General features: G+C 38.4%; 2 protein-coding genes across 2 annotated transcripts in view; both read right to left on the bottom strand.

Moving 5' to 3' along the window:
• Nucleotides 1-15,061: 15,061 nt before the first annotated feature.
• Nucleotides 15,062-16,021, bottom strand: LOC109240235. The gene is made up of 2 exons (XM_019406866.1): nucleotides 15,460-16,021; nucleotides 15,062-15,345 (listed from the first exon to the last, which is right to left on the bottom strand). Exons 1-2 carry the CDS (start codon nucleotides 16,019-16,021, stop codon nucleotides 15,062-15,064), a joined length of 846 nt encoding a protein of 281 aa, XP_019262411.1.
• Nucleotides 16,022-17,861: 1,840 nt separating this feature from the next.
• The window catches only part of LOC109240245 (phosphoenolpyruvate carboxylase-like), an 8,220-nt gene continuing 1,466 nt past the window's right edge, over nucleotides 17,862-24,615 (bottom strand). Inside the window, exons 2-10 of the mRNA XM_019406875.1 lie at nucleotides 23,583-23,974; nucleotides 23,180-23,264; nucleotides 22,112-22,334; nucleotides 21,534-21,637; nucleotides 21,339-21,426; nucleotides 21,006-21,160; nucleotides 19,522-20,520; nucleotides 18,467-18,853; nucleotides 17,862-18,341 (exon numbers count right to left, since the gene is read on the bottom strand). Coding sequence (XP_019262420.1) covers nucleotides 18,045-18,341; nucleotides 18,467-18,853; nucleotides 19,522-20,520; nucleotides 21,006-21,160; nucleotides 21,339-21,426; nucleotides 21,534-21,637; nucleotides 22,112-22,334; nucleotides 23,180-23,264; nucleotides 23,583-23,974 — 2,730 coding nt within the window. The 3' untranslated portion in view covers nucleotides 17,862-18,044. The remainder of the gene's footprint in view (nucleotides 18,342-18,466; nucleotides 18,854-19,521; nucleotides 20,521-21,005; nucleotides 21,161-21,338; nucleotides 21,427-21,533; nucleotides 21,638-22,111; nucleotides 22,335-23,179; nucleotides 23,265-23,582; nucleotides 23,975-24,615) is intronic.

Genomic DNA, 24,615 nt, shown 5'->3' with positions numbered 1-24,615 from the left:
TATATATATATATATATATATATATATATATATATATATATATATATATATATATATATATATATATTCTTAACGGGTTAACGGATTATCCGCTAAGAAAATTGAATAATCCACCCCCAAATCGATAAGCTGTTAATGAACAAATTTCAGTCTATTCCCCGTCTGTTAAACCGTTAACCCGATACCAATAAGCCATTAAGTTTCGGTTTCGGTTCGGTTTTGAACACCCCTAGTCTGTTGTCACGTTTTCCAATTTATCTTTTTCTAGTTATTCATTTATTTGAGGGGAGCCTTGGTGTAGCGGCAAAAGTTGTTAAAGTATGATGTGTAGGTTATGGGTTTGACTCGTGGACACAGTCATTAATGTTTTGTATTAGGATGAACGCGAGATGTCTTGTGCATCGCACTACCCTTTAGTTATTCATTTATTTATATATGTTTTTGCGTTTGGTTATATAAATTAGTATTTGATAATACATACACCTTGAATTTTTTTTTTCTTGTAAAAAATTTCCCGATATACGATTTTGACAAGTTCCTAAAGTTAAATTTTGAAATAAAATAAAATAACGAAATATAGAAATTTAGGGCTGTTACAAAACATTCATAAATGTGTTAGAATAAAAATAACAATTACTTATATCGGATTTCAAATTAGGTAGCCATGCATGAGTGATTGAGAGAGAAGAATAATCGCAGAACCTCCATTGTTATTCACGATTGGAGAAGAAAGACAATCACTTACGGAACTAATCTCTACTCATTTACTATATACAGATATTAGCTAACTCTAATAGTTAAGTTAGGTACTAACTTCTAACTTGCACACTTTAACCCCTAAAGTTTCTTTCTATACAAAGTACTACCCTGACTCAATACTCCCCCTCAAGCTGGAAGGTAGAAAAATATTCTTCACTCCAAGCTTGCAAAGTAAGTACTGGTGCTGTGTTCTTCCCAGACCCTTAGTCAATATGTCTGCTATTTGCTCCTTAGTATTCACATGTGTTGTCTTGATGATACCAGCTTTTATCTTCTCTCTAATAAAGTGGCAATCGATATCAATATGCTTCGTACGTTCATGAAAGATAGGATTTGCTGCGATTTGGATTGCTGCCTTGCTATCACAGTATAGAGCCACAGGCAGTTGTACCTTCACATCCAATTCACTAAGTAAACCAATAAGCCACACAATTTCTGCTGCAGTAGAAGCCATGCTTCTAAACTCAGCTTCAGCTGAACTTCTTGCCACTGTGTCTTGCTTCTTTGATTTCCAAGAAATCAAGGCATTGCCAAAGAATACACAGTAGCCAGTGACTGATCTTCTAGTTTGGAGGCAGGCTCCCCAATCAGCATCACAGTATGCCTTTAGTGTCCCATCTCCTGAAGATGGTAACAAAAGTCCCTGCCCTGGTGCATCATTAATATATTTGACAACTCTCATTGCTGCATCTAAATGAGATTGTTTGGGAGAATGCATGTGCTGACTCAACGTTTGTACAGCAAATGATATATCCGGCCTAGTCATTGTCAAGTACAATAGTCTTCCCACCAGTCTTTGATATTCACCAGCATCCTTCAAGAGAGGGTCTTGAATATTGGCATCAGAAGAAGTTAACTTGTCAAAATCTACAGAGGTCAATTTCTGGTTTACTTCTAATGGCGTGCTAGAAGGTTTGGTTCCAGCTAATCCAAGTTCTGAGATCAGCTCCAATGCATATTTACGCTGGCTCATGTATATCCCCTTTTCAGATCGAGCAAATTCAATCCCAAGGAAGAATTTCAGTTCTCCAAGGTCCATCATTTTAAAGCACTGCTGCAGCTCGACTCTTGCCCTGGTAATTTCTGTAATGCTGTTCCCAGTCATTATCAAATCATCCACATAAATGAGCACTAGAACAAGAGATGTGTCAGTTTTCTTAGTAAATAGAGAATGATCATAGTGGCTTTGAGAGAACCCCATGGTCTGTAGTGCCTCACACAGCTTGATATTCCACTGTCGAGATGCTTGTTTAAGCCCATATAAGGACTTATGCAGCCTGCATACATACTCCCCCTGCTTGGCAATACCCTTAGAGAAACCAAGAGGGACAAGCATATAAACTTCTTCAACTAAGTCACCTTGCAAGAAGGCATTATGAACATCCATCTGATAGAGGGGCCAACCAGAGGAAGCTGCTATTGCCACAACTGATCTGACTGTCACCATTTTAGCAACAGGTGAGAAAGTATCAGTGTAGTCAAGGCCCTCCTTCTGTGTGTAGCCCTTTGCCACAAGTCGAGCTTTGTATCTCTCAATCTCTCCTGAAGCAAGATACTTAATTTTAAACACCCATTTGCACCCTATAGGTTGCTTCCCAGATGGTAATGGCACTAAGCTCCAGGTTTGATTGTCTTCCAAGGCTTGGATTTCTTGTTGCATGGCTTCAACCCACTTAGGGTCCCTAGCAGCTTCAACAAAAGTTTTTGGTTCTGTTTCAGAAGAGTAGGTGGCTAAGCATTTTGAATAGTGAGGTTTCAAATGGAGATAACTGACAGAGTTGGAAATAGGATAGGCAGTTGTTTGGTGACCTACATAATCCTGCATCCAAATAGGAGGTCTAGAAGTTCTGGAGCTTCTTCGAGGTTCAAAATTGTTTTCATGTTGAGGTAATGCTGCTGGTGAGTGCATAACAGTATCAACAGTAGATAGTGTAGGAGAATTCATACTATGTGATGTAGGAGAAACAGTATCAATAGGGCTATTGAGTGACATGTCCTCCTGTATATTTGGAGGTGATGGATCTATGGGCATTACATCAACTGAAGGGTCATCATTTGGAAAAGTGGTTGTTGGAGATAGAGCATCAGGATCAGCAACAGGTATATTGTGGTCTTGATCTGTGAATAGAATAGTTTTTGGACTGGACTCACCTGGCTGCTGCATAAAAGGAAAACTATCTTCCTGGAAAATAACATCCCTGCTGACAAAAACTACTCGATTAGTTAGATCAAATAGTTTATACCCTTTCTGAGTTAGGGAATAACCCAAGAATACTGCAGGAATAGCCCTAGCAGAAAACTTGTCCCTCTTCTTCAAGTTTGCAGCATAACAAAGGCACCCAAATACCCTAAGATGATCCAATGATGGGACCTTGTTGAACACTAGCTCAAATGGACATTTTCCACCTAATATCCTAGAGGGAATTCTATTTATCAGATACACTGCAGTCATAACACACTCTCCCCAAAACCTTAAAGGTACATTAGCTTGAAACCTTAAGGATCTGGCAGTGTCTAGTATGTATCTATGTCTTCTCTCCACTACCCCATTTTGTTGAGGGGTATAGGGACATGTACTTTGATGAGTAATATCCTCTGCACCAAATAACTCCTTGAGCCGGCTGTTGAAAAATTCTCCTCCATTATCTGTTCTGAGAATTTTGACAGTAGAAGAAAACTTTGTTTTAATCAAAGCAATGAAGAATTTCAGTACCACAATTGATTCATCCTTAGAGTTCATAAGGCACACCCATGTGAATCTGCTGAAATCATCTACAAGAGTTAAGAAATATTGTTTGCCATCATAAGTAGGAACTCTAAAGGGTCCCCACACATCTGCATGTATAAGATCACCCAATGCATAACTCTTTGTAGTGCTATCTGGGAAAGGTAAGCGAGTTTGTTTTGCCAAAGGGCATACAGAACATGGATCATTACAGTCAACAAGCTTTGTGTTTCCAAACATATGCATTCTTTTCATAGTTTCCATAGGCACATGTCATAATCGTTTATGCCATAAAGCAGCATTTATTCTATTAATAGGTAATATAGAAGAAATGAGACCAACAGGCAATCCTTCATGTGTGTTGATTTTGATACTTTGATCCAGCACATATAATCCATGCTCCACTCTATCAATCCCCTTCACCTTGCCACTGCAAATGTCCTGGAATATACAGCAGGCAGGAAAGAATGCAAGAAATAAGCCCAAGTCCTTGGTCAGTTTAGATACTGATAACAGATTATACCTAAACCTAGGTACAAAGAGCACATTCTTGATCATTATGTTGTCTAATATGCTGGAAGTCCCTAAGTGTGTGATTACACTTGTCTCTCCAGTAGTTAACTGTACCTTTCTTGAATTACTCTCAGACAACTCCATATAATCAATGTACAGATGTAGGCTAGACACCATGTGATTTGTAGCTCCCGAGTCTATAATCCATCTGTTTTCTTTGATCATACTCAGAAGTGACAATGGTATACCTGTGACCTTGGCATGGGCAGCTGTATCAGTTGGAGTGTTGGTGTTGATGTTGGCCTGGTTGAGCATTTTCAGCAACTGAAGGTACTGCTCTTCTGTAAAGAAATGTCCTGCAGGTTCAGGTTTTGTCCTTTCCATCTGTTCATTGGAAGCTGTACAATTGTCCATCTGCACATGTGCTGCAGTTGCATTCCTTCCAAAATTCTTCCTCCTTGGTTTGAAATCTGTAGGATAGCCTACCAATTTGTAACAGACATCCCTAGTGTGTCCCTTGTACTTGCAATAATCACAATACAGCTGATTCTTCTGCTTGTATCTCCAGTGTATGCTTGTCCTGTGTTATAGCCCACAGCATTAGCTCCATAACCTGCATTGGAAGCCGATGAGTTAGCTACATGACCTGTGTTGTAAGTCATTGCTTGTGCTCCTATTTCCAAATTGTTGATATTGGCTGCCTTGGCTCTTTGGCTCTCATCCTGCACAGCCATTGCATAAGCTTCATTGATGTTTGGAGTTGGAATCATCAACATAATCTGACCTTTTGCTTGGGCAAATGATTCATTTAGACCACTTAAAAACTACACTAGACGCTGTTGCTGAATATGTTCCACAAATATCCTTGACTCAGGACATGGACATGAAGGAGTAGGTGTCATGGCATCATATTCATCCCATAGGTCCTTCAGTTTAGAATAATAAACAGAGACCGGTGCCAAACCTTGCTTGAGAGCTATAATTTCCTGCGACAAATTGTAGATCCTAGAGATGTTCCTCTTATCAAAGCGTTCCTTCAAATCTCTCCACACATTATACGCAGAAGATCCATAGACCACAGTGCTATAGAGCTCTTTGGTAACAGCATTCATTATCCAGGATAGCACAAATACGTTACATCTCTCCCACTGATCATGCAAATTTTGCCCGAAATTCTCCTTCTTACAGGTTCCATCAATGAATCCAATTTTGTTCTTCGTAAACAGTCCAATTCTCATAGATCTAGACCACAAATTGTAGTTCTCTGTCCCTATCAGCTTGAATTCAATCAGATGCTCTCCCGGCGTATCTGATGGTCGTAAGTACAAAGGATGAGTGTCTCCTAGTACCGCCTCAACGGGATGAGTGTTTCCCTGTCCATTCTCAGCATTTAATCCATCATTCGCCATTTTTTGCTCTGAATGAAGAACCCTAGCTCTGGGACGGCGACCTCCGACGAGAATGAAAAATTGAGAGAACAAATTAAATTGTGAGATTGATAGAAAGAAGAGAGAGACAGCGGAATTAGATCGGCCGCTCTGATACCATATCAGATTCCAAAGAAGGTAGTCATGCATGAGTGATTGAGAGAGAAGAATAATTGCAGAACCTCCATTGTTATTCACGATTGGAGAAGAAAGACAATCACTTACGGAAGTAATCTCTACTCATTTACTATATACAGATATTAACTAACTCTAATAGTTAAGTTAGGTACTAACTTCTAACTTGCACACTTTAACCCCTAAAGTTTCTTTCTATACAAAGTACTACCCTGGCTCAATAACTTACTGAATCAGAAGTATGATTTATGATTTGTTACAGGAAAGTACTTTTGGGTCGTTCTTTGTTTTGATAAGATAGCTTGCAATTCAACGACTTTGGGGGGGAGGCGGTAGAAATTAAGGAGTTTTTTCTCTCTGGCTTTTCAATTCCTTTTTCAATGTTTCCAAATTGAAAAAGGTGAAAACATTTACTAGTGAGTTATGACCAATTCTATCAGTTCACTTGTTGACAATAAATATGAAAGAGATTTAAAGAAAAAGACTAGAAAACCAATTCTTGAATGGCTTGATGTGTCAACTACTCCCCACAATTGCTTGGATGGCTTGATGTCCTATCAACACAAAGAACTCAAAATTGCTTTATTTCAATTTTGTTGATGGAAAGTTTCCTTTTGTCTATGTTGGAACTTTTGTCATTAAATTTATTAGTTATTAATTAAATTTATTAGATACTCTTCTCAAGTTCAGCAAATAAAAGTAAAATTTACCGAGTGTCTAATTTTTTAAGACTTATTTAAGCTCTTACCACGGTTTTTACAAATTTTCAAGCAATGTCGATTTTTTACTCTTTTCTGCCGGTTTCAAAATTTTAATTTAACCTAATATCTCTTTTGCTCTCATTTGCGGCCATGAATTTGAACGGCGAAGTGTTGAAGTTATGCTTGCTTCAGATCATTTTCCTTTTAAAAAATAATGCATTTCCCTAATCATGCCACCAAGGGTCAATTCTAAATTTATTTATCCGGTTTGTCTAAGTTTTTATATTTACAGAAAGTAACTATAAATTTTTTACAATATATATACAAATTTGGTCAAAATCTACAATTTATCTACAAGTTAATTAAATACATATTTTTTGTATAGAATCCCGTAAAAGAACCACAAGCTCAGTCAGAATGAGTTAAAAAAAATGTAAATCTTGACCAAAAAGAAGTACTAAAATTCTTGTTCTTACCACTGAAATTTCTTCATATTCTTTTTTATAGATTTATGTGAATTTCGAAAATCGTATCCTGTTTAGTGGAACAAGGAAAACTGGAAAAGTAATGATATATTAATGATCAATAGTATGAAAATATTCAATATTTGTTACTTTTTGAAAATTCGGGTCTTTATCGAAAACAGTTTCTCTACCTTTAAGGTAAGAAGTCTTTAACCAAAAATATGTCTTTCGGTCAAAGTCTAATTTTAGAAGAAAACGGGTTACTTATAACCAAGTTTAGCTTCACTTTCTCAATGGTATCAAAGGAAAATAACAAGAATAACTAAGGAAATAATTGATTGCATAGCAAGGTAGAGAATTACGAGAAAGCATAAAAGTAAAGTGTATATTTCAATATTATCTCAGATGTGTCTTTACAAATAATATTCTGTACCCTTATATAGGAATGTACAATAATAACGGGTTTCCTCCATAATTTGAGCTAATTATGGGCATTAATGATATTGATTGCCCATTATTTTGGATTCTCATAACCGATGCATATTGCTACAAATGTCTTACATCTGTTACGATTCCCCTTCCTTATTTCTTTCCGGTCCATGTATATTTCCTTCTTTCTACTATTTATTCATTCTTTGCCTGCTGTTAGGCCTGGTACTGTCTCGTGGGTGTTTCTTCCCGTGCTTTCTTGCTCTATTAAATAAGACTGCCACGTGTTGCTATATTATTATTCTACACGTTATGCCATGTCAGCAGTCTAATAATGCACGTGTAGCTCTTTTTCACCACCAATACAGATATTCCTCCACTTTCTTGAATATTCTCTACTGAATATTCGGGGAAGTGAAAAGTTTTTATGGCGGGAAATCCCTGCCGCCGTTTTCGAATATAATCATACCCTTTTCTGAACCGATGTGATGTTCATTGCTTTCATTTAATGATCAAGCCACGTGGCTTTTATCCACTGGCCCTTCAGTTCTTCAGTGTCTTTTAGGGTTTTCCTGAAATCGCATCAGTCACGAAGTGACGATTCCATTATGACGCTTCATAATGACCTTAATAGTCGTGTCTTCTTATAAATACTTCACCCATTTTTTTCAATTTTCTAAAGCCTTTCCTTCTTCGTCTTCTTGTCTTACTTCTTTCTGCATCTTTTTCTTGTGTTTCTTTAATTAATCATGGCTTCCCCTGATCCTCGCAAAGTTAACATTGTTGATGGGTTTGCTTCTTCCAATGTACCTACTAGAAGTAGAAGAGGTGGTAGATTGTGGAGCCTCGGATATATTTCTAATCGTGGTTCCCCTTCTCAAAGTAGTGCTGTCAATCCATCCTCTTCTAGACCTAGGGCTTCTGCAACCTAAGATCTTCTTCTAAAGACAAAGATTCAACTGAAGCTCTATGTGAACCCACTGTTGATGAAATTGTTCCTCAAGAGCTATCCTTTGTGACTGATAGTGAATCCATGAAGAGTCAAGTCTCTTCCATGGCTGCTTCCCTTGATCGTGTTGATCATTACCCAACTCTGATTACCACTGGTCTTCTTGCTCTGGTTCGAAGAGAATGTAATTGGAAACCCTACTTTCCAATTTTAGTCCCTGGTTCTAACAAAGAATAACTTCATACCAAACTGGTTATTCCTTCATTTATACATATCCTTTTACCCTAGGTTTTAAACCTCCTATTGACCCGGTAATCATTGAGTTCTGTCGTTACTTCAATGTGTGTTTAGGATAGATTGGTCCTAGTGTTTGGAGAGATGTTGCATGCCTCCGTTATTTATCAAACTTGGCTTCTATGCCTTTTACTTTTCCTCACCTGCTCCATCTTTACTCTCCCAAACTATTTCATGAAGGGGGTTTTCCCTTGTGGCTAAAAGTAAGAGAGTATTAGTTACCCCTGAGGATGATAGAGATCGAGGCTGGTATGCTCACTTCGTTGCTTCTTCCACTAGTGCTTTGGTGGGTGAAGAAAATATGCCTTTTCCAGAAAAGTGGAATTTTGCACGTAAGTATTTGTATCTCACCTTTTTCCTTTCTCAAAATTGATTCTAATGTATTCTCACCCCTACTTTTTAGCAAATATGGGAGTTTTTGAGGAAATCCCCATCTTCCGTGCTTGGGTAGGAAAGTTGCTATCTGTTGCCCCTATGAGAGAAGATCTTGGAAATATCTCTCTTAGAGATTTGGGTGGAAAGTTAAAACACGCGGTACTTTTTCCCGCTTAGTCCTCTTCTTTTTCTCTTTTGCTAACTTAAGAGTTTCTTACCGTGACTCTTTTCTTTTGTTAGGATTTTCCATTCATGGTGTTAGTCCCGCTTCTGTTTCATCTGCGAGACTTACGGTGAGTCTTGCTCAAGAAAGGATTCTGAGCTCTTGATCGAAGAGAAAAGTAGACGGATCTCGTAGCTCTAAAGGTGAAGAGGAACAAGAAGAGGGTTCCTTAGTGCGCAGGCCTCGGGCTAGGAGGCACGTTATTTCAGATGATGAAGCCACCCTCCCTCCAAGTTCAGTTCCTTTGAATGAGCCTGAAGATGCTACTTTAGTGAGTTCTAATGAAGAGATGAATGCTCCCCCTCGTGACTCTACTGATCAGCTATTTTCCCGTGGTTTTGATAGTGAAGATTTTGGTCCCATTTCTGAAGAATTACTCCTTGCTCCTCTTCCAGCGGCAATTCTCAATCTACTATTTCTGTTGTTGCTGCTGCTGCTCCTCCCGCGGCTACTTTCACTTCCTCAACTGTCCTTGTTGCTACTACTTCTCATGTTGAAGTTGGTACTTCTAGTAGCAATAGGGTGATGAAAAAGGTTACCATAGAAGTCCCTGAAGGTGGTAATCTATTGAAAAAATTTGGTCAAGTCGGCGTATGGTTGAAACCTCTACTTGGCCCAGTTGAGAAGTCAAAGTTGGAAAGCCATAGCTCCTTGACATGGATGAATGATATTGTTCATTCATCTTTGCAGGTTCAAGTCTTAGCTTTTTCCTTTCTTTTCCTTGTGGTTATTTACTTTTGTTTGACAATCGCCTCTTTCTTTTCTTTTATAGATCAACTTGATAGGCATGGAGCTTATGAAGAGAATTTTTCACACTGAGCAGCTAGTCAATGATTATCGTACTGAAGCGGATAACTGGAAGGAACAATGCGAGGGTCTTCAATTGGAGAAGAAGTTTTAGCTGAAGAGAAGTGTGCTTTGGAACAGCAAGCAAGGATGAACGCGGCGGAATTGGCAGTTGAAAAAGCCTCTTCAAGTCAAGTTGGCAAAGACAAAAACATCCTTGAGTCTTCATTTGCAGTGCAACTTTCTAAAGCTACCAAGGAGATAAGGGGTTTGAAAGAACTCATTAATCAGAAGGAGACTTATGCCGGGGAGCTAGTTCAAACACTCACTTAGGTTCAAGAAGACCTGCGTGTCTCTTCTGATAAGATCTAGTTCTTGGAGAGTTCCCTCGCCCCTTTCAAGGTTTCTTATGATTCTTCTTTGATTGAGAAAGAAGAGTTGAAGGCTGAAATTGACCAGTGGGAGAAAGATTACAAAGCCCTTGAAGATAAATTGACACTTGATGTAAGTTGGGTTTTTTTGAATGCCCGCCTCGAGACTTTGATGGAGGCTAGCCAGGAAGGTTTTGATCTCAATTCCGAGATTGGTAAAGCTAAAGAGGCAATCGAAAAAACTCAACAAAGTAAAGACTTTCCTTCACCTGAGATCGGCGTTCCCGAAGGTGATGAGCTTACTCCTGGTGAAGTTGGTATTCAAGCTTCTTCTGCTCAAGTTGAATCTTCTCCCGCTGCTGATGATGCCATATTGGATTCTGCCTCTCCCGCTGCTGATAATGCCACATTGGATTCTGCCTTTTAGTTTTATCTCAGAACTTAGTTTGTTTTTGAACTTTTGATAGGAAGTTTTACTTTTTGGAATGGTTGGTTAGTTTTTACCCCGGGTTCGTTCCGGTGTTTGTTTATCAAACAAACGTTTTGGTTTTAACTAAGTATATACTTAGTTTTAGCCAAGTTTAATATATGATCTTTCGTTTAATTTGAGTTTTTGTTTACACTCCTTGACTTGCATTTAAAAATGCTTTAATATTTCGTGATTTTGGCATAGACACGAATTTTATAAAAGAGGGCCCTTTTATAAACGACACTAATGAAGAAGACGTCTCAACTTCATATTGGTGTAAATATATGAGAGAAGTAGGAAAATACATATTTTGAAGAAGTTTCATGAATAATTTGAGGAATTTTCATGTTTTGAACTTTCAAATTACATAACACTTTACAAGTATTCAATTAACTTTCTGTACGACATCTACAACTCTTTCATAATTGTTTCTCTTATAACAGATTTCAAAAAATTCTAGGGTATATCTTGCAACCCATGACTAATCATTGCCCTTAACCTAAGTACTCCTAGGATCTTGTAATTTATGTCCGCGAGTTTACACTTTATCAAAGCTTATTACAAAGGTTTTTGAATTAGACTTGTTTTTTGGCTCTTGACTTTTGATTTTTGGGTTGATCCAAGCTTGAACTCTGACTTTTAGTCTTCTTTGACTTTCAGTCTTCTTTGCCCTCTATCTATAGGCCTCCAAGTGTTAGAGCTTTGAAGTATGAAATCCGAGCACTTGATTATTCCTTCCATTTGGTCCATTTCCTGAAAAGGAAAATACATACGTGACTCGGAGGTATATTTTTAGATGATGACTGCTTAACCCATTTTATTTCCACTCAGAAAGGTTGTAACCCAGACAGGGAATAATTTTGTATCCCGCGTGTCTTTCAGGTCTAATATCATCATTTGGTGTGGGCTAGCTTTGTGCCTATCATCTAAAATGGTTAGTATAATTAAAAAAGAATAAAACTAAACCATACACGAATGATACATGACCGGGGGTTCTTCCTTTGCTTAGAAGTAATACTTCTTTAAAGGAACAACATTCCAATTTGATGGAACTACTTTGCTTTCCATTATTTCTAACTCATATGCACCCTTTCCAGCAATGCCTCGAATCCTGTAGGGTCCTTCCCAATTTGGACTCAACTTTCCTGCATTGGCCGCTTTTGTCGATTGAAAAACTTTTTTGAGGACGAAGCCCCAATCTTGAAGTATCTGAGATGAGGTTTCCGATTGTAATATCGCTCAATAATTTGTTTCTGCGCTGCCATCCTTATTAGAGCCACTTCTCTCCCTTCTTCAAGCAAATCTAAATTTATTCGCATCTCTTCCTCATTTGAGTCTTCAGTCGCTTGGGTATATCTTGTACTTGGTTCACCTATTTCTACTGATTAAGGCTTCAGCACCATGCACAAGTGAGAATGGAGTCTCTCCCGTACCTGTTTTTGATGTTGTTCGATAAGCCCAGGGGACTCTTGATAATACTTCTGGCCACTTACCTTTTGACTCCTCCAATCTTTTCTTCAAGTTATTAATAATAGCTTTGTTTGTCGATTCGGCTTGTCCATTAGCCACAGGATGGTAAGGTGTTGAAGTTATCCTTTTAATCTGCCAACTCTGAATGAATTCTGTGATTTTCGCACCTATGAATTGCGGGCCATTATCACATACGATTTCTTTTGGAACTCCGAACCGGCATATGATGTTTTGCCAAATAAAGTCCCTGACTTCATTCTCCTGCACCTGTTTGAAGGAACCTACTTCTACCCACTTGGTAAAATAATCTGTTAATACTAATAAATATCGTACCTTTCCTTTGGCGTGTGGTAGTGGACCTACAATATCCATCCCCAATTTCATAAAAGGCCATGGTGAAATAACCGGATGTAATAGCTCTGCTGGGCAATGCATGTTGTTGCCATATCGTTGGCATTTGTCACACTTGGCCACAAAACTCTCCATATCTTCTTCTATTTTTGGCCAATAATACCTTGCTCTAAATAGAGTTTTTACCAAGGATCTTCCTCCTGCATGATTTCCATAGTGTCTCTCATGTATTTCTCTCATCACATACTCTGTTTGAGAAGGTCCAGACATCTTGCTAAAGGCCCTCCAAACATCTTTCAATACAAGTTGCCACGAACCAAACAATAACGGGCAGCTTTTCGTCGAAGTAACTAAGCCTTTTTCTTATCTTCAGGTAAAATCCCGTACTGCAAGAAATTAACGAACCCATTTCTCCAATCCCAAGTTAAGTTACTGAAATTTACCTCGTTTTGATCCTGGTCGAGTGCCGAATGAAACAAATGTATTACGGTAGCATTTTCTTCATTTGTTACTTCTGCAACAGATGCGAGATTAGCCAACGCGTCTGCTTCCGCATTTTCCTTCCTAGGTATTTGCACGATTTTTCACGATTGGAATTGTCTGATTAATTCGCGTGCCTTTTCCAAATATTGTTGCATCCTCGCCTCTCTAGCGATATAAGTCCCCTACATTTGATTAACTACAAGCTGTGAGTCACTTTTGATTAGAATTTGCTCTATTCCGAGTTCTCGTGCCAATTCCAGACCTGCAATTACAGCTTCATATTCTGCTTCATTGTTAGTAATGGGACGACACTTTATATCCTGCCTTATGGTTTCTCCTGAATGTGAGATTAGAACAATGCCTAAACCCGCTCCTTTAACATTTGCGGAGCCATCAGTAAATAGGGTCCAAGTACCCGAATTAGATACGGTGAATACCTATAGTTCCTTTTCTGCTTCAGGAACTATCCCTGAGCTGAAATCCGCCACAAAATATGCTAAAACCTGTGATTTTATGACAGTTCTAGGTTGGTATGCGATATCATATTCACTGAGTTCTATAGCCTACTTGGCTAACCTACCTGACAGTTCTTGCTTATGCAATATATTCCTTAAGGGGTAAGCGGTCACTATAGAGATAGGGTGATATTGAAAATAAGGCCTCAACTTTCTAGATGCCAAGATTAGTGCTAAAGCAAGTTTTCTAAATGAGGATATCGAGTTTCAGCATCCAATAAAGATTTGCTAATATAATAGATTGGAGATTGTTTACCTTTGTCTTCACGTACTAACACTGCACTTACCGCCATTTCTGATACATTGAGATAGATGAGTAGCCTTTCTCCATCCTTCGGTTTAGCCAGCAACGGTGGGTTTGACAAGTATGCTTTTAGATTTTTTAGTGCTTGTTGACATTCATCAGTTTACTCAAATTGGTTTTGCTTTTTCAACACTAAAAAGAACTTAAAACTTTTCTCCGAAGATTTAGAAATAAATCTTCCCAAAGCTGCTATCCTACCTGTCAGCCTCTGCACCTCTTTTTTGCTCGTGAGTATGTCTGGTATTTCTTCAATGGCTTTGATCTGTGCAGGGTTTACTTCTATACCTCGGTTAGAAACAAGGAAACCTAAAAACTTACTTGAAGCCACGCCAAAGGCACATTTTTCGGGATTTAACTTCATATTGAACTTGCGGAGAATCTGAAAAGTATCTAACAAATGTTGGATATGATCTCCCGCCTGTGCTGACTTGACCAGCATGTCATCGATGTAGACTTCCATAGTTTTTCCCAAGTGTTCTTGGAACATTTTTGTTACCAATCTCTGGTACGTGGCTCCAGCATTCTTTAATCCGAAAGGCATGACTTTCTAATAGTAAGTCCCCCCGTATGTGATAAAGGAAGTTTTTTCCTCGTCTAAAGGATCCATTTTTATCTAATTATATCCTGAATAGGCATCTAAAAAACTTAACAATTCATGTCCTACAATAGAATCAATTAGTAAATCTATATGCAGTAAAGGAAATGAGTCTTTAGGACAATCTTTATTTAAATCAGTATAATCTACACAAACTCGCCATGCTACTATAGTATTAGCTAGCTAGTCAGGATATTTTACCTCCCGTATGGACCCAATTTTTAAAAATTTTGTACCTCATCCTGGATCACCTGATTTTTGAAGGATCCTTGCTTTCTTTTCTTCTATTTGACAGGTGGATACGATGGATCTTCATTCAGCTTGTGGGTCATTACCTCCGGTGGTATACCTGTCATATTTGAATGCGACCAAGTAAAGCAATCTGCGTTAGCTTGTAAAAATTTGACAATTTTACCTTTCATTTCTAGGCTTAGCTTCATTCCAATATAAACTTTTCTATCTAGCCATTGCTCGAAAAGCGTGATCGCCTCAAGTTCTTCTATTGTTTTTTTTGATGTTTTCATTCTCTTCTGGCTCTTGAATGGCATCAGGCCTTGAATCTACGTCCGTTTGTCCACCTTCAGTTGAGGTTTGTGCTGCTTTATCCTCAATTGAATTCTGTAATTGCTATTTTTCATCTGCACCATCGTTCGCTATGCTCGAATCCGCCACTGAATTGATACTTCTAGAAGCCTGTCGATCTCCACAAATTTTTCTAATCCCTCATTGTGAAGTGAATTTTATAACTTGATGCAAAGTAGATGGAACAACATCCATATCATGAATCCAAGGCCTACCCAGAATCATATTATACGCCATGTCCGTATCTATTACTTGGAATTTCGTATCTTTGACAGCTCCTTCTACAAATGTGGTAAGCACTATTTCTCCTTTTGTAACAATGCTTGAATTGTCAAATCCAGATAAGGTACGTGCTTTGGGCACCATTGTGTCATCAGCTTGCATCTTGTTTACCACCCTCAGAAGAATGATATTTACGGAGCTACCTGTATCAATCAAAACTCGTTTCACATTACTATCATGTACAAGTAAAGATATTACCAGTACATCATTGTGAGGGATCATCACGCCATCTGCATCTGCATCATCAAACATTATACTGTCTTCTTCTAAAACTTGGCGAACCCGCTTTCCGTGGGTAACCGTGACTTTTGATGTCTTTTTTGCAGCCGTATATGCCACGCCGTTGACCTCTTCTCCTCTGCTTATCACATTAACCGTCCTTTTTGGTGATGGAGGTTTCGGTGGCTCTTGTCTATTCTTCATATACGTTTGCTTACCCTTCTCACAAAATAAATTGGTTAAATAACCTTGTTTTAACAAATGCTCTATTTCACCTTGTAGCAATCTGCAATCTGTTGTTTTATGACCGTGGTCGTTATGAAACTCGCACCAGAAATCTGGATTTCTTCTGCTAGGGTTTGATCTCATTTCTTTTAGCCACCACACCTTATCTCCCATACTTCTTAAAACAGCTACCAACTCAGAAGTGCTAATATTGAAACTGTAATCACCAATCTTTGTCTTTGTATTAACATTGCTATCCCGCGCATCTCGCTCTTTCCCGAACTTGGATGATGAACTTGCATCTCTATCTCTTGATCTAGAACCATACCTTGGATTTTCTTGTTTAGAGCATGAATCTCGTCCTGCTGGTCCCATGTAAGGTTCATACCTGTTCTTACCGGACCTTTTTCGGTTTCTGGTCGCCTCGAACTTGTTATTTCATCACCCCTTAACCGAGTGATAGTGTCTTCTTATATCCGCAGCTTCGTACTGTACCTGTTGTACACATCATTCCAAGTTTTCTATAGTAGCGGTATTGTTTGGAGGAGGAGTTGGTGGCGCAGTTGGCAATCCACTGACGAAAGCTTGAAGGGCATTGTTGACGTGTTCTGCAATTAGCTGTTTTAATACGTCCTCGGCAGTTTGTTCATCCCCTTGTTGATTATTCGTATGTGATGTCGATCTTTGAGGTGACCCCTCTCGGCAGTGTCGAGGAGAATTTTGAGGTGAAGGGATTGGGGTTCCTCCCTCTTGTTGGTTCAGTTGGTTGTTGTCGTTGGCAGTCGACATGATTGTTTGACAGAAAAGTGAATTTGGAAAGTGAAACGATTATCAGATTCCCGGTAACGTGGTAACGGAACCAATTTATTTAACAAAAAATATATCTTTCGGTCAAAGTCTAATTTTAGAAGAAAACGGGTTATTGATAACCAAGTTTAGCTTCACTTTCGCAATGGTATCAAAGGAAAATAACAAGAATAACTAAGAAAATAACTTATTGCAAAGTCAAGGTAGAGAATTTCGAGAAAGCATAAAAATAAAGTGTATATTTCAATATTGTCTCAGGTGTGTCTTTACAAATAATATTTTGTGCCCTTATATAGGAATGTACAATAGTAACGGGTTTCCCCCATAATTTGAGCTAATTATGGGCATTAATGATATTGATTGCCCATTATTTTAGATTCTCATAACCGATGCATTTATTGCTATAAACGCCTTAAATATGTTACGATTCCCCTTCCTTATTTTTTTCCGGTCCATGTATTTTTCCTTCTTTCTACTATTTATTCATTCTTTGCCAGCTGTTAGCCCGATACTGTCTCGTGGGTGTTTCTTCCCGTGCCTTTTCTTACTCTGTTAAATAAGACTGCCACATACTGCTATATTATTTTTCTACATGTTATGCAATGTAAGCAGTCTAATATTCCACGTGTAGCTCTTTTTTACCGCCAATACATGAAGGCAGAAAACTAGAATGAAAAGTTTGTATATTTGATGAGCCTCCAATGGAGTTTATATACAAAGGAAGTAACCAATTGTGCTAAGCTAACTCCTATAAGGTGAAAATATAATCAGTACAAAAAACAAATTAACTGAAAAAGCTAAATCCCGTGGATACTAAACTATAGCCTAAAGTTACTGAACAAAGACCCATTCAAACCTAACAGCGAGTGTTAAGATGTAACAGGAGTAGTACATGCGTTATTACAAGGTAGGAGTAACTTCTGCATGCACATCATCCTCTCCAGAGCTCACATACATGTGAAATTATACTACTTCCTCCGTTTCACTTTTATTTGGCCACTGTTGACTTTGCACACCCCTTAAGAAATAATAAATAAAGTACATAATTTATCATGATACCCATATTAATTAGTGTATAGCCTTAATGGATTTGGAAAATGATATGAAATGGGTAAGTAATGTTAAGGGCAAAACAAAAAAATAAATTATTTTTTACTTGATATGCAAAAAAGACAAGTAAAAATAAAAATTTATTTTTGGAATACTGGACAACTAAAAGTGAACAGTGGTAGTATGTTATTGTCACCTTTTGGAATTCAACATCACATTGCACGTCAACTCGTCAAAATCTTTAAGGAAAATATTGACAATCCCAAGTTCTTTTACCCCATTAAGAAGAAATATTTGTTGCAATTAAATCGTTGTTGATTGACTGAGGCTTAAATTGCAGTCAGCTAGCCAGAAAAAGGAAGTTACAGACATTCTGATCCATTCTATTTAACACTCCACGCATAACGTTCGAAATAGTGAATGATAACCAAGAAACACAACTCTTCAAAAACATCACATCATTATTCTTCTTTAACAGAAATATTTATATAGTTAGACAGCATAACTTATTCAACATACATAATTCGATGAAGCCTTAGCCTTAACCAGTGTTCTGCATTCCAGCAGCAATACCTTTCATTGTCAAGATAAGGGTGTCTTCCAATCCGGGAGCATACTCACTCATAGGATTCAGCTTCACTAACTCAGCAGCCGGTTTACTCGATTCCATGATCTCCTTATCTAGATGTGGCCGCACCTTCACATTGTAGCTGGGGTCGCGAATTCGCTTCAATGTGTAGGCTTGACAAACATTGAGGGTGGTAATATAAGAATCGCGAAGTTTGAGTCTCTGCCTCAAGTATGGATCTCCTTCCAAAAGATCCTTATGCCCAGCAACCTAATAAAAGTAGCAACATTGAAATAAAATATCAAGCCTAGCTTTTGATGAGATTTCAAGAATCCAAGTCACTAATGAGCTCTAGTGGACTTTCGGGTGAATCAATTAAGAAAAGATTTCAGTACCTGAAGGAGAAAGCTCTTTGTTTCTTCATATTTGGACCTCAAGTGCTCTCCAAGCGGCCATAGATCTTCTGATACTAAAAGCTTATCATACAATGCAGCAATACCAGGGTCTCCCTTAGCAAAGACCATTTCGATCAAGTCAAGTGTCACTCTGAAGAAAGGCCATCCGTTGTACATATCCTTGAGCATTTGCAGATTTCTTATATCCTTCTCAATAACATGCTTGAATGCGGCCCCAAAGCCAAGCCAGACTGGGAGATGAAACCTTGTCTGAGTCCATGCGAAGATCCATGGAATTGCTCGAAGAGATTCGATCCCACCACTTGGCTTCCTTTTTGCGGGGCGACTTCCAATATTCATGCGACCATATTCTAATTCTGGGGTTGCCTGCATTTTTTGACAAACAGAAAATAGAAAGTTCAGTTTCATATGCACATTACGTGGGGCAAGTGCACAGATAAGATATGCTATTTAGAGATTAGCCGGTACTTATTTTGTCCTGAAATTTTAAACTAAATATATGAACTTCAGGACAATTCAAAACATTTTTGTCCTAAAAATTTGAATTGAAACACTAAAATTTAACGCACTGACTAATTTCTAAATACAGCCATCTAAAGTGGCTACCTGATGTCATTTCTACACATTACATATAGGGCTAAAGAAAAATATTTATCCACCTATCTCTATAGTAACCTATACCTATAGTATATAGATATAGAACAAAGTATAGATTATGGTGTTTATACATCAGCCCAACCAATGACTATTCATGATTCCATAATTGAATCAATGCCATACCGGTTCTTAGAGGAATGTTATGGTAAAACTTCATTTTAAGTCACCAATGTCTGAAATGTAAATGCCATCCATGTCTGTTTTGACTAATTATTAGAAACTGACCGCTTTCACCTATTAACAAATTGTTCGTGTCCTTCAATTCTTTGTATTTTGGTTGCTGAATGTTCTTTTCTTTTACCTCTTTTTAAATGATCCATTAAGAGTCTTCTAAAAGCAGTTCTAATCAACTTATGAAGTATCTTGAATGTACTTACAAGGCGGAAGTATTCAACAAATCGTGGATCCTGGAACACCAAAGACCGATACTCTTTCGTAGCAACAACAGACATCTCATCCAATAGGGCACGCCACTCTGGCTTTGGAGCCACAGGGGGGTTCATTCCATGCTCAAGTGTAGCTGCTGTGAAACGCTGAAGAGTTCTGAAGCACAAGTGTTCCTCCCCAAACGATTGTTCAATAACTTCACCTTGAACAGTCACACGAAGTGAACCGTGGATTGTGTCAGGAGGCTGTGATAAAATGGCAAGGTGGGTGGGACCCCCTCCCCGTCCAACAGTCCCTCCTCGGCCATGAAACATTGTTAGCTTTACTCCAAATTCTTTCGCCACGTTTACAAGTTCCTCTTGAGCCTTGTACAATTGCCAAGCTGCAGATAGTCGGCCAGCATCCTTACCCGAATCAGAATACCCAATCATAACTTCTTGTTTCCCATTGATACGGTTTCTGTACCAATCTATGGAGAACAACCGAGCAACGGAAGCAGGTGCAGACTCAAGATCAGCAAGCTTTTCAAACAACGGGACAACCCTCAATGGACTTTTTACATGACATTCACGCTGCAAAAGCTCAACGGCAAGCACATCAGAGGGTGCCGTGGCCATTGAAATAATATAAGCACCAAAATTATCGGCAGAAAGTTCCGCAATGACATTAAAGGTATCCAAAACATCAGCGATTTCATCAGTTTTAGGGAGATCAGGTCCAAACAGTGGACGCTTTCCACTTAGTTCAGATAAGAGCCATTCCTGTCTCTTCTCTTCAGACCATTCTTTATAGGATCCAATACCCAGGTGCCTCGTTATAGCATCTAGAACGTCAGTGTGCCTATCTGACTCTTGCCGGATATCAAGTCTCACAAGAGAGAGACCAAAGGTGGAAACTTGCCTTAGAAAATCAAGAAGGCTGCCATCCGCAATTGGTCTGTCACCGCAAGCGCATAGAGATCTATAGCACAGCTCCAGAGGTTCCAGGAACTGCAGGACAAGGACAACCATCGTTTTTACATATTCAAATGATAGAGAAATAGGCATGCATATTAGCAGATCTGAATACCAAGAATTATCTCTAAACATTTAAGAAATTAGAACCATGCCATTTTGGTTGGACTTAGCTCACAAATTCGGTGTTGTAGCACATGCTAGAACTTTGTCTTAAAAGCAAGATGAATATTGTCAAACAAGAATTTCAAATCTTTGCTTGATTTCATTTGCGTATTATCTTACAGAAACTATTTTCTTCTCTCTTTCAACATTTAGCGCACAAACTGTCTCAACTACTTAGACAGCCAAATCCACCTTCAATTAAAAATACTAAAAATCACACATAGAAAATATCATTGACACACATATTGGAAATAGATAGGATATTCTTCAGAATTGATAAATTTGGAAGTTGAGCTAACAAGTTCTACATTATTGCAAAGAGGTGGTCAGAAATAAAAAGAGTTTCTGAAAATTACCTGTTCAACATTTGTGAATGTTGACTCCTCAGAAACATCAGAGTACCCATTGGCTAGTAACTGACGAGCGCGTTCCCGTGTATTATATAACTTATCTCTCACATCAGCAAGAAGAACACGGTAGGGCTCGTTCGGTGGAATTTGCTTCCAAAACTCTGTTTTAGTAAATTAAGCAAAAGGAGCAGTTAGTAATTGAAGGGGTACAGAGACTATTGAATATTAGCAACGATAATCATGAAAAGAGAAAGGAAAGGTGGAAGAGAATAATATGTGAGATGCAATACACTTCCAGAAAACAAGTCTGGTAGCAGACCAAAGAACAGAGGTGAATACCAATGTAGTGCTTCGTATCTCTTTTGGAAGTCCTATGAAGCTCATCTGCACGTGCACGGAGCTCATCATTGCATCGCCACATTGAAAGCTGTCATAGGCAAAATAAAAAGGGACAGAAAAAAATGTTAGTTAAGTCACTGCTGCAGGATCAGGGGTAAAGTGCAAGCAACAATATCCAGTGAACCAATTTGTCACCTCAAACATAAGATCCTCAATCTGAGAGAAATACAGTTTTGCAGCCATCATTCTAGCCAACAAGCACACATCTCTTGTCACTTCAGGGGTTACTCTAGGGTTGCCTGCATGCAAATCAAAAATCATGGTGCCTTTACAAAGAAATTCAAACCTTATTCAAACTTGGCATGCGATTATATTGAGCTTCAGGGAGAATATTTTCTCATGTCACTCGAGAATCAAAAGCAAGATGCTTCTACTGCTCTAAGCTAATGCGTACTGTAAAGCTTTATAAGTACCATTTTACCATCTAGCTATGATTTGCAGATAATATGCGATCGTGAATGAGTTGAGAACACCTCACCTAAACAAACATCATCTTTTTGTCCCTCAAAGGTTAGATTTGCAACATATGAGCCATGGATTTATACAAGGATACACCGAATTCATTGACCTTTGAGCATTTCTATAAACTGAACCATCTTAATCAACCATAAATTCCACTTGTATCAGAATTAGTTCCTATTAATATGTGCTTAATCTGACTCAAAGAGAGAACAAAAAAAGAAGACAATGCTACTTGTAAAGAAAGACCGTACCATCTCGATCACCACCCATCCAAGAGGAAAACTGAATGAGAGGGGCATTGTAGGGAACACGCTCATTTATTCCAATATTCTTCAAAGCAGTGTCAACACGGCGTAGGAATTTCGGCACCCCTTTCCATATTGTCTCATGGAAGTAACTCATCCCTGCCCTCATCTCATCTTGTGGAGTTGGTGGAGTCCTCCTGATTTCATCTGTGCGAAAGGCTGCTTGAATCTGTATGCAGCGAAAGAGCAGAGTCACAGGAATGTATAGTTATTAATATTCTTTATGCAGAGGTGTGAGGACTTATGGGTATTCTGGCAATGCTTAAAACCCAAAATCATGTTAAACGGGCAAAAAATAAGTTGCAAAAATCAAGAAATCAAATAGTTCTGACACCTGGTTAGTGAGCTTTACTGTATTCTCCTTATTTGTTCATCTGTTTTAAACCAAATACCTGCCAGCTAGCCTTCTTAATACCAATGCAGGTACACTAGTTCTTCTTAGTTTTTTCCCCCTCTAAGGAACTTTGCTTTTGTATGTGTCTAACAGCTTACAACCTTTGAAACGCACAAAAATAAGGTAATTTGGCAGCTTAAAAACCTGTACGGAGGTGAATCTGTTTCTTCCCATTTAAAAGCTAAGATATGGTCCCTGAAAGAACTAGCTTCCTTAACAATTCAACCTAAATTTCTCATTGTATACATATAATCTGCCTATCCGAGTTTTGTCATCAGCTTTATATATCATCTTTGCCTTACATGAAGAAGGAAAAAAAGAAAAACTCCAATATCAATGTTTATGCACCAGGGAGTGAAAAAGCACTAAGAGAATACTCTACAACCAGCACAAATTTCCTAAAGCACCATTCTTGAACGTGTATCTATTCAAGCATTACTCGTATCCATTTTAGCTTGGCACATGTTCACTAAACAACATTTCTGTACACTACTTCATATGCCAACTAAAATTTAAGCCTTCCTTGAAACTTAAAATTACAGCACTGATGAAATGGAGGGGATCGACATAATAGAAAAGAGAGGAAGACTACAACAACGCCAAAATTTTGAACCTCATACCTCTCTTTGTAGAGCCTCGTCTAGCTCCTGCTTATCATCAGGAGTTATATCTTTCGCGTACAACTGCGTCAAACAATCACGAACCCTGGAGAGCAAGTGAGAAATGAGAATCTTATCTTGTCTAGTTAAGTACAAATAAATTGAAATTAAAAAAAAAAAAAAAAAAAAAAAAAAAAAAAAAAAAAAAAAAGAGCTGCTCTCTAGATGAAAATATAGATGAACCGAACAGATACTGTCTTCTTTCCTTAAATCGTCTTTTTACATCTTCAGAAATAGACTTATAGTTAGGTAACCTACAAAAAGTATGGGTATGCGCCAACAGAGCCCCATGAACAGATTGAGTAGGATATGCTGTTATTTCAGCACTCATTTTAGTTAACTACAGCAATTGTAACAAACAGACCTTGCATGCTTCTGAAGCAAAGACCTACGAACAGACTGAGTAGGATGTGCTGTTAACACCAAATCAACAGTCTGGTTCTTCAAAGCATCAAAAACTTCTTGGGGCGATTTGCTTAGCTGTCCGACAAGCTTCCTAAGGGTCTCTTCAATGTCTGATTCAGTTAGTGCAGAAGCCTCATCCGAAAAATTACGCTTTTTTAGCTTGCTTCTTCGTCTGTAAGCTATCTGAACCTCTTCGGCAAGGTTTGCCAAGTTAAGCATGTTAGAGAAAGCTTTAGTAACTACAATGGAATCTCCAGCATCCAAACTGGTAAGCATTCTCCCAAGCTCTTCCAACTTCTGAGGGTCATGCTTTCCTTCGTATTCAGCAGAAAGTTCATAACACTCTTGAACCTAGCACAATGTAGCACAGAAGTAAGTTCCAACCAGTTCTACCAGCAACCGCAAACACATTGTAACAATGAAGACAACAGAACCCTCAATATGATGTGCCCTTGCAAAGATAGAAACAGCATTCAGCACTCGAAAGTCAAACATCGACGCACATTTATCCCAGCTAAATATTCTTTGATAGAATAGAATATTAAAGGATACGTGAGCACTACCCAAGGACCAAAGCTAGTCCCTTAGGAACGGGTGAGTTTACAAAAGCTAAAACCAACTTAATAGAAGAACAGACAGTGCCAAATCAGATCATAATAGATAAGAAACAAGGTGGATAGAAGTAAATTTCTCTCTTCTTTTCACAAAGAAAGATACTTTGCACATTATTGAAAAAGAATGTAGTCCCTGATTCAAGGGCTAATAGAGACTTCTCCTTGTCTTAGTCACCATGACTGAACTAATTCAAAACAGCATAACTCTATGTCTTAGTCAAACTAGAAGCTCCATCGCCCTCACAATCCATTTCGTCCTTTTTATTGGTTGTATGCAGATTAAGGAGAAACTCCTGTAGGCTATGGGTGTTTTTGCTGCGTAGCCTTTCAGTTTTGAAGTTTAGCATCAGACCCCATATAGAGTACTTCAGCGGTGCT

This window comes from Nicotiana attenuata, unplaced genomic scaffold, assembly GCF_001879085.1.
Source record: "Nicotiana attenuata strain UT unplaced genomic scaffold, NIATTr2, whole genome shotgun sequence".
Classification (NCBI taxonomy): Eukaryota; Viridiplantae; Streptophyta; class Magnoliopsida; order Solanales; family Solanaceae; genus Nicotiana; species Nicotiana attenuata.
This window is presented reverse-complemented; position numbering and strand designations above follow the sequence as displayed.